At 34.7% G+C, this 25863-nt stretch overlaps 1 protein-coding gene across 4 annotated transcripts in view; it reads right to left on the bottom strand.

Moving 5' to 3' along the window:
- Positions 1–18017: 18017 nt before the first annotated feature.
- LOC110096830 (histidine kinase 5) overlaps positions 18018–25863 on the bottom strand; it is a 39510-nt gene continuing 31664 nt past the window's right edge. For all 4 annotated transcript variants that reach the window (XM_020822952.2, XM_028701306.1, XM_020822953.2 and 1 more), the window contains 2 exons: positions 23730–23885; positions 18018–18349 (listed from right to left, as the gene is read on the bottom strand). In XM_020822952.2, coding sequence (XP_020678611.1) covers positions 18224–18349; positions 23730–23885 — 282 coding nt within the window. In that variant the 3' untranslated portion in view covers positions 18018–18223. The remainder of the gene's footprint in view (positions 18350–23729; positions 23886–25863) is intronic.

A 25863-nucleotide genomic window follows, 5' to 3' on the forward strand; every position in this document is an offset into this window, starting at 1 on the left:
TCATTTTGCTTTTACTATGCTCGCTGTTCATCCATAATTTTTGCATGTTGCTTGTTTTTCCCTTCCATTAAAAATTTGGATACCTTTATATATGCTCACAATATTACTTCTAAGATAAGTTTTGTGACAAGCAATTACTCATATGGCTATCTTTGTCTCTAACCCATAGCTTATTCAAGAGTATTTTAATTGCATCAGAATTGTGGTATTCCTCCCACCTGTTGACCCTTTCATCGTCAAAACATGTAGGTAGATGTTTTATTAGGGTTAGTGTGTAAATATTCACCACCTATCTCCTACTTAACTTGATTGTCATTTCAATTAGAGGAAATGATAACTTGATTGCTATTTATGAGTGGAAACCCTCACGATATGCCACTTGGGTTATATTCGCACTAGACAACACCAAATGTATGAAATCTCAAAATCACCAACCCCATACTCAAACAACATTTCAACATCATAATAGAAGCAATAGGAATAGGATAAATTTTCCAGTGGTTGTATTCTCCACAAATTGGTCTCCTTAATTCATCAATCATTGCTTGTCCTTTTATATCACTTAACCTCAGCACCTCTGTCATGACACCTACATAAAAAAAAAAACTTTTCCACTTCTCCAACTCCTATGATTGTTGGCACCCCCAAAAGTCCAAGCACATCACACATTCCAACCAATTACAACTGTGATAAACTTCCCCTAACACCCCCTCTTCTGATTTAACCTCTTGTTACAAATGCTTAAACTTCTCGCCTTTGTATCTTCTGTCTCTAGAACCTTCAACCGTAAGATATCTATATCACTCCAGAATGTTATGCCATCCACCTCCAAGATCACGCAAAACAAGAGTGCCCCTCAATTTCTCAATAATTATTGACCTTCCCCAACATGATTGCCTAGAATGTTAATGGTTTGAATAGTTAATGTTTATATCACTATTAGCAAAAAATGAGTAAAAGACTACAAATTTGACATTCTATGAGTTAGAGATCAAGCTATCTTTTGATGTAATTATTGAAGATTATTATTAGGCAATTCAAAGTTTTCATTTTAAGAGAAGTTGCAATAATTTTTGTACTTTTTCAAATGGCCAAACTTGGTTTAAATGAAAAGATGTTCATATAGATTTACTATGCTTGTCACTAATCCATAATTTTTGCATGGCTATTTGTTTTCCCCCCTTCTATTATATTTCCATATAACAATATATGTAATGGCCCAATATCTAACTTGAAAAGAATTTCAGTCAATCCATTAAAACCATCAATCATTTACCAGAGCTATCTATAGTCTTCAATCAATAACAAACAGTCTAACAAAATTCTATAATTTAAAACATCAATGTAAGATTCTATTCATATCCCAAAAGATCATATAAATCTCCCAAAGATTACAAGAAATCTATCCTATCATGAGTACAAAAGAATAACTATAACAAAAAAGAACAAAAATCTGAGGATTCCTGATCAATCTCAATCTCCCGCTCCCTTGCCCTGACCTAAAAATATTAACCACATATAATGAGCTTCAAAAAGCCCAACAGGTCACCTAATACCTATAACTGAAATCAAAGCACGGTACTGAAACAATATGCATGTCAGTCAATCAAATTCATAACAGTCAGTTGTACATGATCAGGGAATCTATGCAGCAGATACGAAAATCAGTAATCAATGCATGATCGGTACAATCCAAAATCATCGGTAAAAGAATCGATAAACAGTAGGAAGAAATCCATAAAGTTCAATAAATCAGTACATACGTCAAATCTAGGAAGAATCCATAAACAATAGAAAAAAAATCTATATTCAGAAGAATCTCAGTTAAATCGATCAGTCAAATCGATAGAGAAAAATCGTCGTCTCGATAATATTAGTTAAATCAACATCGTATCAATGAAATCAATCATCTCTTGTTAATAATATCAATCGGTATGAAATCAAATAAACAATCAAACCAATACATCGCAAGAACGGTTGAAATCAAATCAATACAGTAAAACCTATTCCATATCAATTAATGAATCACATGCAGCAGTTCAATATGGTGTATCAACGAAGTGATAGTATCAATTAATCAATAGTATTCATGTCCATAGTATCAATAAGTTAATGCAATATCGATATCCATATCAGTATCAGTATCAATGCTCAGTGACACGATGTGAATATCAATGAAATCGTACATTAACAATAAACTCGTAAATCCACAATAAATCCGTCAAATTAAATAAATCAATAAATCCATAATGAGATCATAAGGATAATTCTGTACACATGCAATACAATATAATAGTCTTACTGAACAAGTACAATCACTGGCTATTAAGATGTTTTTTAATGTCGATGTATCGTTGTATATCCATTGTGCTGTTGTAGAAATATCCATATATCCGTTGGCTCAATAATAGAGTCGTCACTCTTTGCCCGTCGGCATAATAATCTTCTTATGACTCCCAATCATTATACAATGATCAATAGAGGATAACATCAAACCCTTTTTAAACGAAAGCCCGTCGGCCCACCATCATATACAGGTCAAGTCAATCTCCAACCAACGGTTTAACCAGTCTTCACTTGTCTTTCAGTAACAATAACAATAATTCAATCATATTTTCACATTCGTATGCATATTCAATCATTCAAATCATCAATTCAGAAAATCAGAAGTCGTACGAGAAATCGGCGGCATAACGGCAGTACACGGAATGTACATAGAAATCATAAATTCAGAAATTTACCAAATTACTATAGATCATGGAAAACAACAATATAAGACTTTTATCGTACTGAAGCAACATTTTTCAACATCATGATAATTTTTTATTCGATAAAAATTGCACATAACTAAAAATACCCGGTGAAAACTTTACAGAAAATACTCAAATAGTATAAGAATATCATATCAGAAACATATCAAAAGTTGTGCGGTAGAACTTTCGTCGATACAAAATTATGCGCGTTATTCGGTAACGAAAACACAAAACTGAGCACAGAATTATCAAAACTCAAAATCTTTGAAATCAGAAATAGGATTCGGAGTCCTTACTGCGAGACAAACAAATCTTTCAACTACGTCGTCGGACGAAAAGCGCTCCGCGGCCTCCAAAATCAAGCTTTCCCTTCTCTTTCCTTCTCTTTCTCTCTCCTGCTTTTTCTCTCTCCTCAAAATATTTCCAAAATATCTCAAATCTGATACTTATCAAGCAGGATCGTCCAGGAGGATGCCCAGATCGTCCCGGGATGAACTCCTCTGGACACGGATCTTACATACGAAAATTAATTCCAATTTGTTTCATCCCTGGACGATGCTCTCTGTTCAGTTCGTCCCGACCCTTAAAGGATTGTCCAGACGAAATTGACAGATTATTCACAATTTTCTTCAGCTCGTCCGGGACTAAAGTCAGTTCGTCCAAACTAACAACACTAAAAAAATCAGCTTTTTAAGGGTTTTACAATCTTCCCACCTTAAGAAAAATGTCGTCCTCGACATTTCCCTTAAGGGTTCGAATGCAAAATCAATACAAAACAAATCCGTCCAATCAAAACTCAAATCAAAATCAAATCGAATCAGAATCAAAATCAAAACTCATCGGAATCCATACAACATCCAATTCATTCAATCACATGTCACTATGCATGATCATATGTCAATCAATTAATTAGTCAAATAATCTTACCAGTAGAACTTTCAGGTCGTCGTTGATCTTCATAATGTTGTAAATTGTATACACGTGGCACCACTGGAGTAGGTACAGTAGGTCGTAGTGCAACGGTCTCCCTCTGACTATCACTGACAGCTCTATCATTCACCATGTTCATTTATCTTTCACTATAGGCTCTTGAGCCAACAATCATCTATCCTACAATACGTCCAGGTCCAAACTGTCCTGTACCAGAATCAATTCTTCCTCCAAATCCTTTCTGAGGACAATTTGCTGCTCTATGTCCTTGCTGTCCACAGTGAAAACATTGTCCCGTCAATAAGTAACACCGACCTGCATGTCATCGACCATAATGAATGCACTTACTGGAGCTACCAGAAGATGCTACCGATGCAGATATAGATCCCCTCAAATCACCATACTTGCTTCTCTTATCTCTATCTCTTTCTCTACTAGGTTCATCTCTTCTGCTTGATTCATCTCTCCTCCTCCTGGTGACTTCATATCTTGATGCTGGTGTTGCCAGATCAATCTCTATCAGTCTGGCTTGCTCTACCAACTCAGAAAGCTCATGATTCCGTAAGGGTACTAGCGGATGTCTCAGCTCTCTATTCAATCCTTGCAGAAATCTATAGCATTTTTTCTCAGCAGTAGGAATCAAATGAGAAGCGTACCTAGCAAGTGCAGTAAACTCAGCCTCGTACTGCATCACTGTCTTGCATCCTTGCTCCAACTTAATAAAAGCTTCTTGCATTTGTCGTTGGGCTGATGGAGGTACAAACCACATCCGAAATACTGTAGTGAACTCATCCCAAGTGATCTCAGCATTTGTCTTCCCCTGAAATTTCTCTCTCTGCTGTCCAATCCACCATCTCTCTGCTTCTCCTTCAAACAGGAACACAGCCAAATGCACCTTCTGACTTTCCGGACACTACATGATATCAAAGATCTTTTCTATTCTCATTATTTAATCTTCTGCAATCTGAGGTTCTACAGCTCTTTTGAACAACGGAGGCTTCAACTTATGAAATGTCTGTAAATGCTTATCTACTTCTTCTTCTTTACTTCCACTCAACTTACTCTATGCATCTCCCATCACATGTGCTATAGCAGTAGCCAACTGTATCATACTTTCTGAAGGTACTAGAGCTGCACTATGTTGCTCATTTGGTACACTTGATTTCGGATTATCCATTTACCTTTTCACCTGTACAGTTCAGTATAAGCTGAATGATACACACATGCAACTATGTATGCAAAAAAAATGATGCACTTGAACTACCCATTCTACCCAACTCTCAATCAAATCCTATAACTCTGGTAATAATCAATTCTTTCAATAACCTGGCTCTGATACCAAAAATTTGTAACGCCCCAAGATCTAACTTAAAAAGAATTTCAGTTAATCCATTAAAACCATCAATCATTTACCAGAGCTATCTATAGTCTTCAATCAATAACAAACAGTCTAACAAAATTCTATAATTTAAAACATCAATGTACGATTCTATTCATATCCCAAAAGATCATATACAATACTCAGAATCTACACAAAGATTACAAGAAATCTATCTTGACTTGAGTACAAAATAATAACTATAACAAAAAAGAACAAAAACCTGAGGATTCCTTATCAATCTCAATCTCCTGCTCCTTTGCCCTGACCTGAAAATATTAACCACATATAATGAGCTTCAAAAAGCCCAGCAGGTCACCTAATACCTATAACTAAAATCAAAGTACGGTACTGAAACAATATGCATGTCAGTCAATCAAATTCATAACAGTTAGTTGCACATGATCAGTGAATCTATGCAGCAGATACGAAAATCAGTAATCAATGCATAATCGATACAATCCAAAATCATCGATAACAGAATCAATAAACAGTAGGAAGAAATCCATAAAGTTCAATAAATCAATACATACGTCAAATCTCGAAAGAATCCATAAACATTAGAAAAAAAAATCTATATTCAGAAGAATCTCAGTTAAATCGATCAGTCAAATCGATAGAGAAAAATCATCATCTCGATAATATCAGTTAAATCAACATCGTATCAATAGAATTAATCATCTCTGGTCAATAATATCAATCGGTATGAAATCATATAAACAATCAAACTAATACATCGCAAGAGTGGTTGAAATCAAATCAATACAGTAAAACCTATTCCATATCAGTCACTAAATTACATGCAGCAGTTCAATATGGTGTATCAATGAAGCGATAGTATCAATGAATCAATATCAATGAATCAATACTATCCATGTCTATAGTATCAATAAGTCAATGCAATATTGATATCCATATCAGTATCAGTATCAATGCTCAGTGACACGATGCGAATATCAATGAAATCGTACATTAACAATAAACTCGTAAATCCATAATAAATTCATCAAATTAAATAAATCAATAATTCCATAATGAGATCATAAGGAAAATTCTGTACACATGCAATACAATACAATAGTCTTACTGAACAAGTACAATCACTGGCTATTAAGGCGTTTTTCAATGTCGATGTATCGTTGTATATCCATTGTGCTGTTGTAGAAATATCCATATATCCGTTGGCTCAATAATAGAGTCGTCACTCTTTGCCCGTCGGCATAATAATCTCCTTATGACTCCCAATCGTTATATCAATGATCAATAGAGGATAACACCAAACCCTTTTTAAATGAAAGCCCGTTGGCCCACCATCCTGTACAGGTCAAGTCAATCTCCAACCAACGGTTCAACCAGTCTTCACTTGTCTTTCAGTAATAATAACAATAATTCAATCATATTTTCACATTCGTATGCATATTCAATCATTCAAATCATCAATTCAGAAAATCAGAAGACGTACGAGAAATCGGTGGCATAACGATAGTACACGAAATATACATAGAAATCACAAATTCAGAAATTTACCAAATTACCACAGATCATGAAAAACAATAATATAAGACTTTTATCGTACTGAAGCAACATTTTTCAACATCCTGATAATTTTTTATTCGATAAAAATTACATAGAACTCAAAATACCAGGTGAAAACTTTATAGAAAATACTCAAATCGTGTAAAAATATTATATCAGAAACATATCAAAAGTTGTGATGTAAAACTTTCGTCAATACAAAATTATGCGTGTTATTCGATAACGGAAACACAAAACTGATCACAGAATTATCAAAACTCGAAATCTTCGAAATCAAAAATAGGATTCGGAGTCCTTACTGCGAGACAAAAAAATCTTTCAACTACGTCATCGGACGAAAAGCGCTCCGCGGCCTCCAAAATCAAGCTTTCCCTTCTCTTTCTCTCTCCTGCTTTTTCTCTCTCCTCAAAATATTTCCAAAATATCTCAAATCCGACACTTATCAAGCAGCATCGTCCAGGACGATGCTTAGATCATCCCAGGACGAACTCTTCTGGACACGGATCGTACAGAAGAAAATTAATTCCAATTTGTTTCGTCCCTGGATGATGCTCTCTGTTCGGTTTGTCTCGACCCTTACAGGATCGTCCAGACGAAATTGACAGATTCTTCATAATTTTCTTTAGTTCGTCCGGGACTAAAGTCAGTTTGTCTGGACTAACAACACTAAAAAAAATAACCCTTTTAAGGGTTTTACATTATATATGCTCATAATGGTGCTTCTGAGAAAAAAAATTTGTGGCAAGCAATTACTATATGGTTATCTTTGTCTCTAACCCATGGCTTATTTTATAATATTTTAACTACATTAAGATTGCAGTATTCCTCTCACTATTGACCCTCTCATAACCAAAATATGTAGGCTAAACTTTTTTAGGGTTAATGTGTAAATCTCCACCACCTATCTCTTTCCTAACTTGATCGCTATTTCAGTTAAGGAAAATGATAACTTGTAACGTGTTATTTTTGAGTGAAAACCCTCACCATGTGCCACTTTGGGTACATTCACACATGACAAACCCAATTATCCAAAATCCCTAAATCATGAACCCCATACTTAAAACAATAGTTCAACATCATGGTAGAAATAGTAGTATCATGGTATTTTTTTTTAATGGTGGCACCTTCTCCAAAAAAGTCTTCTAAAATTGTCAATCATTGCTAAACTATCTTTAACACAATACGTCAACATCCCTGTCATGACACCTATGAAAGTAATAACTCTTCTTCTACTTCTCCAACTTTTATTCATGTTTGCATCTCCAAAAATCCCCCCTCCCACACACAAAAAAAAAAAACTCTTCTACTTTTAACCTCTTGTCAAATACTTAAACTTCCTACTTCTACATCTTTTTCCTTCACATCATTCAACCCTAATGGATCTATATCACTCCAGAATGTTACACTATCCACCTATAATATCAAACAAATCGGGCAAAAGGGGAGTGCCGCTTCTTCGTCTCTCAATAATTGATGGCCCTCCCCAATGTTATTACCAAGAATTTAAAATGTTTGAATACTAATGCTTATATCACTAATTATAAAAAAATGATTCAAAGACTACAAAATTGACATTTTATGACTTAGATATCAAACACTCTTTTGATATAATTTTAAATATTATATTACCAAATAATTCAAAATTTTTCTGGTAAGAAAAGTTTTAATAAAATTTCACACTTCTTTGAATGGCCAAAATTAGATTAAATGGAATGATGTTCATATAGCTTTTTACTATGCTTGCTGCTCATTCATAATTTTTACATGGTTGTTTGTTTTCTCCTTCCATTAAATTTATGAATACCTTTATATATGATGACAATGGTGCTTCAAAGACAAAGGTTTTGTGGCCAACAATTATTGATATAGCTATGTTTGTCTCTAATCCATGGCTTATTTTAGAGGATTTTAACAACATTAGATTTGTGGATGAAAAGTTGGAGGCATACCCACCCTATCTCCTCCCATCCCTACAAGCTGGTTGACTTTAAAACTTATATTTTTAGTGCTTGAACTCTCCTACATTGATCTTTCGTACAACTAGTTTAATCATCAACTTCATAATCCTACCATATGTCTTCTTAACAAGGGCATTTTACACACTACAGGAAAACACGCAAATACCTTCGGATGTTCCGGCGAAACTTTTTGCATCGGTAAATACGGCGTTTATACCGGCACATAAAGCAAAGGAATATTAACGGCGTTTATTCCGGTGCATCTTGCGATGGAAATTTTTCGACGTCCATTGCGTCAGTAGTAACGTCGAAAATTAGTAGCTTTTCATTATTACCGAGAGAGTTTATGTCGGAATATGTCCGGCGTATTTACCGGCGGAGAATACGTCGGCTATTTTAAACTCAATGACTTGGAACCGACAAAATGTGCGCTGGAAAAAGTTCCGGTGTCCGGGACGCCGGAAAGTCTACCAACGAAAGCCCTATTTTCGAACACAATCCGTCTGGCTGCTCATTTCATTCCGATCTTTCTCTCGCATCTCTGGTCTCTCTCTCGTCACCCCAGCGTTTCCCACCCTAGATCGCCATCGCCGAGCTTTGTATACGTTCACGGGATGTCGCTGACGATCAAGGCCTTCGTCGCCGGCGAAAGTAGACCGGTTTCCCAAAATTCGACCATGAGTTTCTGCCGCTTCCCGATTTTTTGTCGCCTCATGATTTTGTCAATTGTAAGATTTTTTTCTTCATGTTATTTCTTATTAGACATTTTCTAGATGATGCATATATTAGATATTTTTTTGTTGATAAATTTTTCAAAATCAGTTTGGATTCATGCCGGGTAGGTCTATTATGGAGCCATACTTTTATTGAAAGGTTTGATGGAGAAATATAGAGAGAATAAGGAGGATACATATGATTTTTGTTGGTTTAGAGAAAGCATATGATAAAGTTCAAAGAGGAGTGCTATTGAGAGTTCTTGCAAAAAAAAGTTAATAGCGCTTATATTCAAATCATTAAAAATATGTATGTATGAGCTATTACTTGTGTTAAAACACAAGGTGGTTTGACAAAGTAATTTCTTATTTCGGTTGGATTACATTAAGTATAAGCCTTAAGTCCATATATTTTTACTTTAGTCGTAGATGTTCTCACCAGACATTTACAAAAGATCCGGCGCAGTTATCGACGTATATTTTTTGCTGATGATATTCTTCTTGTTGATAAGACTAGAGATGGAGTTGAAGGTAAACTTGAATTATGGAGGTCAACCTTAGAGTCTAAAGGTTTTCCCTTAAGTTTGAGGAAGATTTTTCTACCGCACAACAAGCCCGATGCAGTACAAAATATCCCCATCTATTTCCCCATCACTTGAATTATACTGTTAATATCTCCATATATTCAATTTTAGATCTACTCAAGCGAAAATCCATTACTTATCTGCTCTTATATGTAGGTTAAGGATATTATAAATCAAAGAAGTTGGATGTATAACCGATTGTATCAAGAACGAAAGACATTAACAGATGAATTCATTAATGGAGTGAACATTTTCATTCAGCAAGCAAAACAACTACCCAGCTTCATATCAGATGGAATGTTTCGATGTTCATGTTCTAAACATAAAAATCTAGTGCACCTAAGACCAGATGATGTAACTGTTGATCTGTATCGCAGATGATTCATGTCACGGTATTGGTATTGGACTTTTCATGGTGAGTACGAGCCACATTTGATTCACAATGCGGTCCTTGTACAAGTATTAATATAGCTGAGGCTGAAAATATTCGACCAAATATTGAGGAATTAGTTCATGATGCAACTGGAATACAATTTGAACAAAATACATAAGAGTTACCGAATAAGGAGGCATATAATTTTTATAATTTGTTGCATGCTGCCCAGCAACCAATCTAGAAAGTGTGCACCACTCACTCAGAGTTATCTGTTGCTGTGAAGATGATAAGCATCAAGGCAGAATATAATTTTGCTCATGAATGTTTTAATCAATTCATTGGGCTGCTTAAAAAAATCAATATTCCGACAGATAATTTAATTCATACAGATCTATATCAGACAAATAAGTTAGTTTTCAAACTTGGTTTGACATACAAAAAGATATATTATTGTGTCAATGGATGCATGTTATACTTTAAATAAGATTTCTCAGATATTGCATGCCGTCATTACAATGCACCAAGGTTTAAACCAAAATCTAGAAATAGAAGGAAGCAGAAGGATGTGTCTATCAGTAGGATATTCTACTTACCAATAATTCCTAGACTACAATGGCTATATGCATCCATGAGATCTGCTGCACATATGAGATGGCATAATGATCACATTCCACAAGAAGGTGTTATCACATATCCATCAGAAGCAGAGGCTTGGAGACACTTTGATCGTACACATCCCACATTCATGGAAGAATCAAGAAATATCAGATTAAGTTTATGCGCAGATGGTTTTACTCTATTCAGTCAGTCTGCTACACCATACTCATGTTGGCCCGTGATACTCACTCCTTACAATCTTTCTCCAGAGTTATGTATGACTAATCCTTATATATTTCTGACACTTATCATTCTAGGGCTACATAATCCAAAAGTGAAGATTGACATATTCTTACAACCGTTAATTGATGATTTAAGTTTATTATGGGAAGATGGAGTAAGTACATATGATATCTCCACCAAACAGAATTTTATACTAAGAGCAGCATTACTTTTGATAATTGGTGACTTTCCTATATATGGTATGCTCTAAGGTTCGAACACTTTAGGCAAGTTAGCTTATCCATATTGTATGGAATATACAAAATCATTCACTTTAAAGTATGGTAGAAAAAATACTTGGTTCGATTGTCATCGAATATTTTTACCTCAAAGTCATCCTTTCAGGCGAAATAAAGAAGCTTTACTAAAAATAAAATGATGATGTTTGAACCTCCTCCAAGATTAAGTGGAGAAAAAAATTTTGAAAGAGTTAGGTTCATGCCCATCATAATGGATTCTCCAATATTAACTGAGTTCAGATTGCTAGGATATGGTGTCAACCATAATTAGACCAAGAAAAGTATTTTTTATTCGTTGTCATATTGGAGAACAAACCTGATTAGATATAATTGGATGTTATGCATATAGAGAAAAATATTTTTGATAACATTTTCAATACAGTTATGGACATCAAAGATAAATAGAAAGATAATATAAAATAAAGGATGGACTTAAATGAGATTTGTAGGAGGAAAGCTTTGGAATTGAAGGATGGTGGAGGTGAAAAAATTCTCAAACCAAAAGCTTCATTCACAATAACTTTAGAGCAAAAATGAGCAATTTGTGAATGGGCGAAGACCCTACGAGTACCTGATGGATATTCTTCCAATCTAAGTAGGTGTGTTGACATAAGATCAAGGAGATTATTCGGATTGAAAAGTCATGATTGTCAAATCTTCATATAGTGTCTACTACTAACTGCTTTTAGTTATCTACTAGATAGTCGAGAAAGAATTCACTTCTTAGATTAAAAATATGGTATATTTTGAATAATTAGTCTTAATTAGTTAGTTATGTATGCAATTAATATTAATAATAATATCATCTTGTTTATTTAAAGGTACACACTGAAGATAGTGATTCATAGTATTCAGGGTTATTTGAGTTAGCTTGGGGACCAAATAGATTAGTTAAATGTTATCAAATATTTTTTGTCAATGGTTATAAATTCCAAACAAAAAATTAGTGTGAAGGTAGGAATACAGAAAATTCTGGCATATGTGTAAGAGGGAACACCCATACAGGGGATGATTCTGAATACTACGGGGTATTACAAGAAATATTAAATGTGGAATATCCCGATCATATGAATACTGTGTATCTCTTCAATTGTGAATGGTTTGATCTAGTATAAAATAGAGGCACAAGAGTACATCCAATTTATGATATAACAGAAGTAAAGCGGGGTAGGAGATATGCAAAGTTTGATCCATTCATCATTGCTAGTTAGGCAACTCAATTCTATTATGCTAACTATCCAAGCAGAATACGAGAAAAACAGGATTGGCTGCTAGTTATGAAGACAAAACCAAGGGGAGTAATTGAGAAAACCACATCAATACTATCAGCACATCAAGAAGAGTTTATGTCAAATTTAAAAAAATCTTCCAATCAATGCGGATGACCAAATCAGAATTAATGAGAGCGAGTTGCAGTTAGAGGAGGTAGATTTAACTATAAAGGAAAGTAATGATGAATTTGATAGTGCTGGAAATGTATCATCAAATGAAAATGAATCAATAAATGATGAGTTAACATGAGGTAAATTAAATTTTTTTGTTACTTCACTGCATTTATTTTATTATTACTACACTATATTTATTTTATTATTATTGCTGTATTATTTTATATTATATTTTTGTTAAAACTTATATTTATAATATTTCTTATTTATTTATATGCAGATGACTTCAGGTGAAGAGCCTAGCAGAGGATTGATAAAAAATATTTTTAATAGGCGCACCAAGAAGATCGCTATAGCTAGACCACCTAGGTTAGTACGTACTAAGGGGACCACTTCTTCTCAGCCTGCTACACAGTCTCAACCTGCTACACATACTCAGGCTACCACTCAGCCTACCACTCATCCTTTACCCACTTCTAAAGCCGGTAGCCCGCAGTTCTACTCAGCAGATCCCTGATTTCCTTCACCAAATCCCACGTAGAGTACTCCTTTCTACCCATACTACCCACCCCCACCTTATGCTGGTGCCCCTCCTACTTATCCATATCCACCAAATATTCCATCATACTATCCCCCACCACCCCTCAGCCTACTACATGTGGAACTTCGACACCAGCTGCACCAGAGCAGGCGACAGATGGTCGAATATTGATAGCACCTAAAAGTGACACGTACGTACATTCTCTTTTATTTAAGCTAACGAACATAGTTATTTTATATTATATATTTTTCTTTATTAACCTTATTTTTGTAGGTTCAACCCATCAAAACAACCGACACATAAAATACAGGACATTTTACAGAGCAGGTTTGACGCTCCTTATATTTCTTAGAAGAAAGTCCCGAAAGAAATCCGAGAAATGTGGTTTAGAGAGTTTGAGGTATTTTTGGTTATTATTTTTTATGTTATGTTTAATTAAATGATTCATTCTTTTTTACTTAAGCTAATAAACATATATATTCTATATTGTATGTATTTGAATGCAGAAAGATTTTTGTTGGCTCCCCCAGCACAATGATAAAATTAGAAAAATTTTGAGAAGTGTGGGTCTACACGAATGTGCGACATGTTCACAGATATTAGAAAGTCTGGGAGTGACCATTGTGGATTGGAGAGACTATATGGGCTGAGTTGAACACTGCTTGGGGCAGCACAGAGTATGGCAGGAGGAGGGATCAAAATCGACAGAACAAAGCTTCTGATGTTGGGGGCTTGGGTAGTTCCCTTCATACTGGCGGCTCCGTTCCACATACTGAGCATAGGTAACGTTTGGTAATCAGGAGGAGTATACACGGCTTCGAGAGAGTCATGCCGCATCAAGTGAGGGCTCTTCTGGCGGCTCTATGGAGTATTTTGAGTACCGCATCTGGTCTCAAGCCGTTGGAGGAATGCAACATGGCAGAGTTTATGGTTTAGATTCACAAGCTCAGACATACGAGGGGATGACCTCCTCTACTGCATCCAGCTTCGCAGCCAATTCACATGAGTCCTTATATAGTCAACAAATAACTGCCCTTCAAGTAGAGCTAGAACAAGAAAATCACAAGCTGATTGGCAATTTCAGTTGCAAGCACAATTTCAAATAAAGACGCAGGAGCAACACAATCAGTTGTTGGATGAAATACACAAAATGAGGGAGTAGTTGAGTGGAAAAGAGGTAGCTCCAGCTGAGGATGAGTCCACGGATTTAAAGTAGTTTAATTTAGTCATATGAACTTGTTTACTTTTTTGAATTTGTGTTATTGAACAATCTGTGATGTTTTTAATATTAGTTGATTGATGCTATTGAACAATCTGTTTTAATGGATATTTTTGTTTTTAAGTATATGTTGAAGTTCTTGAGATCTGTGATGTGTAGATATGTGTTGTGGAACTATTATTGTATGTATTTGTATATGTTTGCAGGTGTGGAAATCCGATTGTTAGTTGGGAAGGCAATTTTTTTTTGTTATTGCTACAGGTTTCCGGCGGATTTGGCATAAAAAATATGCAGAAAACGATGATACAACGAATTGGTACAATGATGCCGACGTTTTATTTCCGCCGAAAATATCGACGAAAAATGCACCGGAAATAGGTTGTAGCTTTATTTACGGCGCACCTTACGACGTCTTATCTGCCGGAGTTTTCGGGGACTAAAGGGCGTCGAAAACTTGTCGTAGCTTTATTTAGGACGAACCTTACGATGTTTTATCCGCCGGTATTTCCGTCGGATATGTACGTCGTAAATTCTAGTGTATATAACGCCGGAATAATCTGTTAAGAAATGACGTTTTGGCTAACACATTTTGCATCGGTAATGCGTCGGAGAGTGTGCTGGAAAGGTTTTCGGCGTCGTATAGATGTCGGAAGACATTTTTTGCCAAACCGGCGTACGAAATTTCAACGAAAATGCGTCGGAAACCAAAGATTTCCGTCGTATTTTCCGTATTACCGGCGGATACGTTCCGCCGGTAATACTGGGTTTTCCTGTAGTGGTAATGATCAATGAATTGAGTAATTTTCCCCTTATTTTAAAATAGGGGTGTCAATATTTAACATAACCCAAAAGTCCGACTTGAACCTGACCCGAAAAATTTCATGTTAAGGTTCGCCCATTTTATAAACGGGTCGGGTTCGGGTTCCAGGATTTGACTCGTTCAGAAAAATGGGTTGGGGGAGGTCACCCACTAACCTGAAGTTGACCCGGATCAACCAGCGCAGGCATATGCGATGCCCGCATTTTTGTTCTGCGTACAACGGTGTGCTTTTCTGCTTTTCATTTTCACCCATGTTCTAGTTTGACAATTCCATCTGCAAGCCTTAACGACATTCTCTGGCTCCTTTGATGACGTTCCTTCCCATCGACTTCTCCCTCAAGACCTAACGACGTTTGTTGGCTCCTTTGACGACGTTCATTCATGTCGCCTCCGCCCGCAAGCCCTAAAAACGTTCATTGGATCCTTCGACGACACTCCTTCCTGTCTGCTTAGAAGTTACGAGACTCACAACAACTCACCATTCTTTTGTTGGATTAGAAGACGATGACACCGATGTATCATGGGAGGGAACTTGCTTGTTGTGAATGTATCCATTTTTTGCGTCGGGTCGGGTCAACCCATAAACCCGACTGGTTGGTCCGAGTTGACATTTCTAACCCATCTATAAAAATGGGTTGGGTTCAAGTCGTGTCATCCAGTGGCGGGTCAATATCGTGTTCGACCCGAACCTGACCCGTAATCCGATTTTCACATCCCTACTTCAAAATTGTTGGTTCTCTAGCCTTAGACCACTTTCTTATTCTACTTCAGATAGAGAATTCGATCAAGCTCAAGTGTAGGTTTATGTATAAAACTATTGGAAACAACACTCAAACTTTGTGGAGACTATTTTTGTCGCTTGGCTTTTACCTTTCTCTAGAGATCCCCTATTACCTTTTGTAATGGACTCAACAATGTTAAACTTCTCTTGAAGGCAATTGATTGGAACTTTTACAAATACATTTTCAATATTATCTCTTCTTTAAAAGCTGATATTTTTTTTATAGAGTTGATCAAATCAACTCCTCATTGGTGTGCTTCTTTCAATATTATCTCTTCTTTGAAGTGTTGGGAATGCTTTGGTTTGGTTTCTATTATAACCATAGGGTTGTGCCAAGTATAATAAGACAATATGATGCTTTATGTAAAAAAAAGAAACTAGTTTGTAATCTTCTCTTATCATGGAATATGCCATCTAATTAAAATGCTTTTTTGTCATAGATAAACATCACAAGACGCTTGAGTGAGTGCCATCATCATGTGGAATTTTATCATCAGAAAATGGTTTATCTTCTATTACTTTCTTCATGATCATTTAATTTAAGATTGACAACTTATTTAAAGCATAGAATTTAAGCCTTAAATAAGTTTTATATGTAATCATTCTTGTGACACTAAATGCAAATCATGTACTTAGTAAGCAAGTTACAATTATGATGAATTATTTTATGCGGACGTTGAACGTCGTCCAAAGCCAAATGAAAATGAGCCATGTCACTCCATACTCGGTACCACAGCTCGGTACTGCTCGGTATTGGATGACGTGGTTGCACCTGATTCACCTCTGGATGATAAGCTGTGTCCGGTGCCCGCATAGAAGAATCTCTCAATTATTAGGAGTATAAATGAGTTGAGCCGGCTTGAGTTAGGGCTAACTCAAGGTTAGCTTGCTATTCAATGGCAGGCTCAAAGTCGAGCTCTAGTTCGGCCCTTTTAGAAAAAATAGTAGATTGAAGCTAGATTCATGAACTCGAGCAAACATCATGTTAGGAACTCAATGTAGAAGGATGGGAGCTTTCTTGACATGGAATTAACAAGAGCTCACTGGAGAAGGCATTAATGGTATGAGCGATGCATGATGCTAGGAGAAACCCTAAACAACGAGGGCTTGATGGATTAGGTAATGCTGTATGAGTGGCATTGGGAGCAGACAACAACATGTTGAGCTAGATAACCTAATTATGGACCAACAACAAAGCTTAGTGGAGAAGCAAGGATGAAAGTTCATTAGAGAACACAAAAATAGAGGCCTACATCAGGAGCTCATTAGTTTCCTCAACTCATTTCTAGAGCTCCAGATTGCCATCTAATGAAAGTGCCCTTCACCTTCATCTACGTCGAGTGGCATAACCCGACTTGCTCCTTATGGTCGACTTCATCTTCTTCCTCATCCAAGAATTAATGATTTACATATTTTAGGAGTTCAATGCACCATAGAGACATCTCCCTTAACAAGAGGGGCAACGTCTGCCAGTCATACAACCATGGCAATGGCCTCAAAGATTGATGAATTATTTTGTGCGGACGCTGAACGTCATCCAGAGCCCAATGAAAATGCGCCACATCACCCCCTACTCAGTACCGCGGCTCAGTACTGCTCGGTACCGAGCTTGATACTGGATGACGTGGCTGCACCTGATTCGCATCTGAATAGTAAGGTGTGCCCGATGTCCGCACAAAATAATCTCTCTCAAAGATTACAGGAAGAGAAGACATTAATGTATGACCTGAAGGCAAAAACAAATGAACCATCAAGTTCTGACTCTCTCTCCCTGCAAAAATCTTCCTTCACCACAAAGCTTATCAAATATTATAATGGAACAGTAAGATGAATGAGCACTATCTAACACAATAAATACTTAAAACTAGCTTTTATAGTAGCCATGTTGCCCAGTTTGCATAAATAACATAGATTGCAACAGGAGATGAATACATAAAGCTCAATATATTTATTTTGCATTATCCAAACATATAAAATTTATAACCACCCAGTCTTTAATTGGTTGAAGAGTGAATTTATAGATGCAATTACATAACACGAGAGGAACTCTGAAAAAGAAAACCAAAAAGACACATAATTACAAAATTTTCATTCACTAGTTCATTTCCTTTAGCTCTAAAATATACAATATTTAACAAGGGAAGAATTGCTGGAGGCACTCTTTCAATTTTTCAAAAGTCACTGGTTTTGATACAAATGAGTCCATGCCATTGTGAAGGCAGTCCGCTACACTCTCTGCCATGGCATTTGCTGTCATCTGCAATTCATAGAAAGATATAAGAAGCTGCTTCTAAAAGCATGAGTGGGTTAGGCTTCGTTTGGGACTGCTTTTTTACTGCTTCTTAAAGCAGCTTTTTTGAGTACAAAAATTTTAACTTTTGTACTAAAAAACTATTTTAAGAAGCCGTAATAAGGTTGTCCCAAATGAAGCCTTACCAAGAAGAAAATAATTACCGAAATTGAAGCAATTGATGTTTCTGCAATTTGCATGTTTGAAGTTTAAGATTCAAGGGTAAGCAAAAATGTTTAACAAAAACCCAAATACATTGTCTTCTACCGTATTTCGATTGCAACAGTTTGTTTTATTAACTGAATGAGAAAAACATTATTATGAACAAAATGAGAACTTATGCAGTTAATTATGATATATACCAACAGATCTTCTAAGAGCTTGAATGCATTGATGTCAAAACAGAAAGTGGTTTCAATAAGCAAAATTTTCTTAGAAGAGCTTAAGTTCTGCATAATGTTCTACGCTTGGAAGATATTTATAGTGTAAACAATGTTTCCTATATTACAGTCATTGATAAAAGTTAATATTATGAAGCATGGTAATATAAATACATCAACTTACAACAATTGAAGCCTTTCAGTTCAATAAAAAAAAAAAACTGTTTCTTTAGAGAAGAAAGATTCAACCAACTATAAAGAAGTCAATCCTGTTATTACTAGAATTTTAAGTTTTCCATGATGAGATAGTTGTAGATCATTTTTGTACAGTATAAATTGCAGTCTGATCAACAGAACACAGCAAATCACAATGAAAAGGTAAGAACTAAAATACATTTGAAAGTCATCCTTCCAAGAATGTGTCCTTGGGCTAAAAAAATCAGGTCCCGACTCTGTTGAGAGAGCTTAGGTGTTTCTAAATTAAATTTTAAGAAGACAAAACAGGTTGATGATAAAACATAACCCAACAAGTTCGCACTCATTTTGCGAAGATCTTATGATATGGTTCTAAGCATCCTATAGGTGTTATGACTAATTGCCCCTCCCGATGAACTTTCGATTAAAAGTAATCGTTAGAAGTTAAGTGCATAGCATATAATAGCAAAAATTTTAATTTTGGGTTTGGAATTTATAACCTTATACTTAAAGTGGATAGTAGGAGAAATGATAAGGAATCTGATCAAGATCTCATAGTTCCATCATCACTTGTTATCATCATGCCTAGACTACTTAAAAAAAGGTAGTCGACCCAACATTACTTAAAGATTATTATCGGTTGTTTGGTTCAAATGAACCTTATAGACCAGGGGTGAATGCTTGTAAGAGGATAAATTTAAGTCAAACTTAACTAACCGGGAGGTTTGTACTATATCAAATGTGCCCTATGAATAATCACTCAAGAATTTTCTAGCTATTGGGGAATTTGCAGGCTTTGGCCATAATGATAATTTAATGGTGAAATTTTGTGGCAAAAACCACTCTATCGAAGGTCTTAGTCTTTCCATTTACATATGGTGACATTGGACGACAAAATTATCGATTAGAAGACGTTTTCCATGTCTTTACTAATGAGAGATCATTTGAAAATGAATAATAATAATACAAGCGATAAGATAGTGCCGGCTTTTCATGAGTTTAGGTGTTCTTAAATTGTTAACATTGACAAACGATTGTGGAAGATGCATAGATTTTTACTTTAAATTTAGGGTGGTAAATTTGCTTTAATAATTTTATATATTGATAAATATTAGATTTTTAAATTTTATTGGAAATTATACCCCAAATGATTAACTTCAAAATTTGGGAGCATTTTGAAAATCATATAATCTCCCCTGATTGATATCTTCTGTCAACATCACTATCATTGATGTGTTTAAATGATTTTATTTTATTACTTGAACCTTGTAAACGCTATACATTTGCTAACAGAGGATCGAGTTCTGGTATTAACTTTACAAGCTACCGTATGTGCGGTGAACTCAATAGTTTATATTTTTATAAAGAATTTTCTTTATTGAAATATTAAAGGCCAAATACGAATGTAAATCTAAATATCGTTGAGGATTTTCCATCCATGTATCCATTCGTTAGTAAAAGATTTGAAAATGATTCTTTTATATTGAGCTATTTGAAATTTACTACTTGTATATCTTTTATGATAATCAAGTCGTGTCAACTTCACTCCTAATGAGGAGGATTAGAATTGAAATACAAGACTTAAAACGTTACCCAACAGATAGAGTGGTCTGCTCAAGAGCATCATGCAATGATGAGTTTAATTTTTAAAAGAGTTTGTAATATTTTCATAGTGATAACATATCTATTTTTAAGGCATTGGCACACTTCTTAGTCTAAAGTCAAATTTAATTTTACTTTTATTTTGATTTGTGTAAGTATTATCAAACCTCAAATTCAAGAATTTGATGTTTTCGATTGAAGCACATATGGGTGAATTGATTTCAATGATCTGATATCTCACACAATTTTTTTGATTCATTTGTAAGGCGTACTTATACGTTTCACTGAGCATTCATTCGCATACTGCACTTGTGTACTTCGTAGTACACTTGCATGACACATTTAAACATTTATTGATTAACTTATGTGAAACACTAATATGCTTGCATGACCTTTAGTGCATTTAATAGTGTGTTTGCATGTTCATCAATAAAAGCTTTGTTCTACAATAATTCTGGATTCAACAGGCAGCGCTGCGATGCTGCGAGAAGTGTTGCGGTGTTAGGCCACTAACAATGCTTTTACATATATTTTATTCTAAATCCTAAGTACTAAAGCACCCCAGTGCCTCCACCTCCCCCATTTCGGCTGGTTTGCTAAGGAAGAAAAGAAGGAAAGGGAGAGGAAGAGGAGAGTGGGAAGAGAGTGTGGTTTGGTCATTTTTATTCGTTGATTTAGTTAGAAAAGTCTTCTGATCATTTTAAATAACCTGAATGTCACTCTAATTTTTAATGATTTTGAGTTTAATGAATTTAATCTCTTCTAAATTGATAAAAATGCATTTTTTTCTAATTTATCGCACTTTTACCATATAACGTTTCGTATACAATAATTATGGACTTGATGGACATTTTAATTGTAATATTATTAAATTTCACCAGCTAAAATGAAAGTAATAATTTTATGAAGCTATAGACTAATATGCAAATTTTCCTCTATTTTATAGATTTAAATCTTTCATGTTACATTTTATACATTAAAGAGGGATTGATATAGTCAATATAAGATAAATATGACATTTGTATGTAAGCAAGGAAGGCTAGCTGTTAACACTAGAATTAAAATGAATTAGCTCTTAAAGCATAATACCCAGCGCAGGAGGGTGGGCTGACAGATTTTCTTTTAAAGATAATTTGTGGTGTTATCTCGATTGTAGTTTGTAATTGATTATACCAACGAGCAGAAGGTGACGACTTTTAATAATTTATTGAAAGTCATCTATAATAATAATAATAATAATAATAATAATAATAATAATAATGATAAAGAAACTATAATGATAATAATAGTGATAAATACATATGAAAGAATGAAAACATCACATTAAAGTTGGATGTACTACATTATTGAATCATATACTAAAGAATACACACATGAATAGCATGATAGATAGATTAGAAATGTGTGTAGATATATAGCATATGAATGATTACATGTACTACTTTTATAATAGAAAATTGATAATAAACAAGATTTATCACATTAACACCTGTATGTTCATGATCTACAATATTGATTTATTATTTTCTAATTTATTGATTACGGATGTATTTACGTTCCTGCACCTGTTGTTAATCTATGGATTTAAGCATGATTATCTTACTTTTCACAATTGATCAAATTGAATTGAACCAATAATGACTGACCATTTTATAATATTAAACATTATTGATTCTATTGATTGAGATGAGCATGCATAGTGATTCCTTAAATATTGTATTGAAAGTTTTAGTGAGTTTTAGGTTTCTGCTTTATAAGCGCATTATGCAATTTTATTGATTTTAGGTCATGAAAGAAGTCAGTACTCTATGGAGTGAGATATATTGAGATCTTCAGGTTTTATTCTTTTTGTCTTGTATCTTTATGTATTCCTTTGTAGTAAGGAGCTCTTGATCGAGTTGTTGATTGTTAGTGATCTCCTGGCTATTGTAAATATGATTTAGGAGAATGAATATAATGAAATATTCCATTGTGAATGATATTTAATTACTTTTTATGGACATATTAATTTATATTAATGATTTATAGAAGCTCTGGGATGATTTAAAAATAGATAAATTAGACAATTCTTACCATTTTGATCTGTCTTACCATTTTGATCTTAGGATGTAACACTTTGCATTTAGGATTTATTATTGCTTGCATTTCATCTATTTGTGCGTGTATTATGAATATGGTTGCGAATATCATGCGTCAAAATCTTGTGTGTTCTTTAAATGAAACTATTTATTTGCAGATTGCTTATATTTTACTTGAATGAGTCACATAGGGAGTCAACTTTCGATTTATAAATAACAGCTCATCCTAACTCATTTTCATTTCAAGTTTAACCCATTGAGTATTTTCTTTAAGCATTTCAATTGTTTAAGAGCATTCTTAATAGTGGTAGGGAGGTTCTTTGCTCATAAGCGAGCTTTCAAGTTTGTTATACGTTCTTTGTAAGTCTTGTTTCAATTCAAATATTATATTTATTTATCACAACATATTAGATTTTGAATGTTCATATCGTTCACGTTGTGAGTTTAACATTTATAATTTTCATTTTTAGTTGCACTGTTTTTTGTTTACAAGTCATTTATTTTATTCTTATTGGATCATCTATCAGTGTAAATAATGTTAGCCTCCGATGGTCTTCCCTACATAATGGGCATATTCATCAGCTTGGGTATACCCGGCATGTTGAGAAAGACATGCATGATTAGCATCATAAGACACCACGGCTAGAGGGTCTTTTATCCCAACATGCCAACAAAAGCATACACAGGTCTTCGTATACCTAGTTAGAACTTATAATGTCTGTAGGTTGAGCAATGAGTGAGAGAATAACAAATAAAATTTTAAATAATACAACTTGCAGCGAGGATGGAGTAACTTCACTATGAGCCACAAGAAAAAGGATATCAAAGCTTGTTAAGTTGCAATCAGAATTCTAAGATATAGCCATAAAAAATGGCCTTGCATGACTGGTCTGGTTCCACTTAGCGTGCCAGATATCAATGAAATAGTTGCAAACATGAATGGAAGAGATCGTTATGCGTGACAAGAAAATTCCTTAAAAACTTTTTCTAATCCTAGTAAATTGATAATATTAAAACAAACCATGAATAGCACATCAAAAATAAGTGAGAGAAGGTCATAAAATTTAATTTATCCTGCAATCAAGAACTTACTGCAATGATCGTTGTTCTCTTCTTGCACTTCTTTGTGCCTGAAGGCATTGTTGGGGAATCTGAACAAGTTACACTTGGATCCCAGTATCCATGTTCTTCAAAAGACCGTATATGTTTTGTAGCTTGCAGACCATCCATCACTGGCATGCAAACATCCTGCAGGTTTTTAAAGTTTCCTCCGATGAATTTAATTTAATCCATATAATCTAAGTTGGACAATAGAAATTCAAAGTGACTAAGAAACATAATGCGAAAATTTCATCAACTTGCATCCTAAACTTCGCACACAAGACGACCACTTCCATTGCAATCTTAGTCATGTATAAATTTCCCTGTTATCCTGCTACATTCTATTATAAAATGAAACATAAAGCTATGTGAAAATACGTTCTGTCATTATTCACCATTAAACCATGCTATAATCTTCATTTCAGAGTTTCTATCAATATTTCCATTAACTATTTAAAGTTGCCTACAAATTTTTCTACCATGGGCAATGGATCATTTTTTCTTGGAAAATGGAGATTTAAGATGATTAACGTGATTGGTACAACAAAACAGCCACGGATTAGCATTTCTGTGATGAATTATGAGGCTCCTCCCAATGAAGGATTTTGGAAGGGGTTTATGTATTCAACCTTATCGTTATACTCCGGTCAATTTGAACAGAAGGCATACTCTACCTATCACTTCTGGTATACATAAATGCTTGCAAAGAAAAAATTAAAATAAAAAGTCAAGATTTCTGAGTGAGTTATAGGTAAAAGCAAAATGGAATATGATAATAATGTGATAAAAAGTTGCATGAGACAAAACTCATAAAACTAGAATTTTCGTGTTAGTTTGCTTAACATAATAATCAAACACAGATGTTTGGCATTTGCTTCTTTGTAATTTGTATTGAGATGAAAAGTCACAATTCCCTTTTACGAGCTTCAACAACAAATTTCCAAATTTATCTGCAAGGCACTCTTACTATTGCAGGTCCAAAGTGCAAGAGGTACAAAAAACATCCAGAGTGGCAACATAGACACATTTAACAAAGGGAAGCTCTTAAAATATTGAACTTAACATGTATAGGTCAACCGATATTGTCATAATAATAAAAAAAAAAACTCACATCTAATGTAGTTCAAATATTTGCCTTTAAGAAGTGTCAAAGAATTGTTTAAAATTTTCGTGACAAAAGGACTAAAGCAGATCATGCCATCCTGGCAATGCACATTTTTTACAGCATTAAGGTTTTTATGTAATTTTTGGATTATTAAACAATGGTGCACGGCATACAAATTAACTCTAAAAGAGTAGCAAACATAACTAGGTATTAACTCAGCGACCTGTTGGAGTTTTTATCTAAATAGAAAAATGTAACAATTAATAAATCATTTATAGCAGTAGGGTATATCTTTTTCTCCAAGAGCTATTACTTGTGTTCAAACACAAGGTGGATTGACCTAGTATTTCCCTATTTCGGTTGGGTTACATCAAGGATCAGCCTTAAGCCCATATCTTTTTGCTTTAGTCATTGATGTTCTCACTAGACATTTGCAAGAGGATGTACCTTGGTGTATGCTTTTTGCTGATGATATTCTTCTTGTTGATAAGACTAGAGGGGGAGTTGAAGGTAAACTTGAATTATGGAGGTCTAGAGTCTAAAGGTTTTCGCTTGAGTAGATCTAAAACGGAATATATGGAGTGTAATTTTAGTAGTAATAGACCTAGTGAGGGGATTGTGACTTTGGGCGATCAAGTCATTAATAAGAGTACACGTTTTAGATATCTTGGATCTATTGTTCAGAGTGATGGTGAAATAGATGGGGATATTATCAGCAAAATTCAAGTTGGATGGTTGAAGTGGAGGAATGCATCGGGCTTGTTATGTGATAGAAATGTACCCCTCAAACTTAAGGGAAAATTCTATAAGATGGTAGTGAGGCCTGCAATGTGATGGAGCTTAGTTTGTAATTTTCGGAATCCAGCAAAAACAGCCCAAAAATGGTGGAAAAATGCGAAATTTCTTGGATGAAAACACTCACAAACACTTCAATAACTTGAATATCAAAAGACTTACAAGTTTGCACGGATACAATGCTCTCAATTCGAGAAGAGAAGCTTTCTCCCAAGCCCTAGAGGT

Source organism: Dendrobium catenatum, unplaced genomic scaffold (assembly GCF_001605985.2).
Source record: "Dendrobium catenatum unplaced genomic scaffold, ASM160598v2 fragScaff_scaffold_1676, whole genome shotgun sequence".
Taxonomy (NCBI): domain Eukaryota; kingdom Viridiplantae; phylum Streptophyta; class Magnoliopsida; order Asparagales; family Orchidaceae; genus Dendrobium; species Dendrobium catenatum.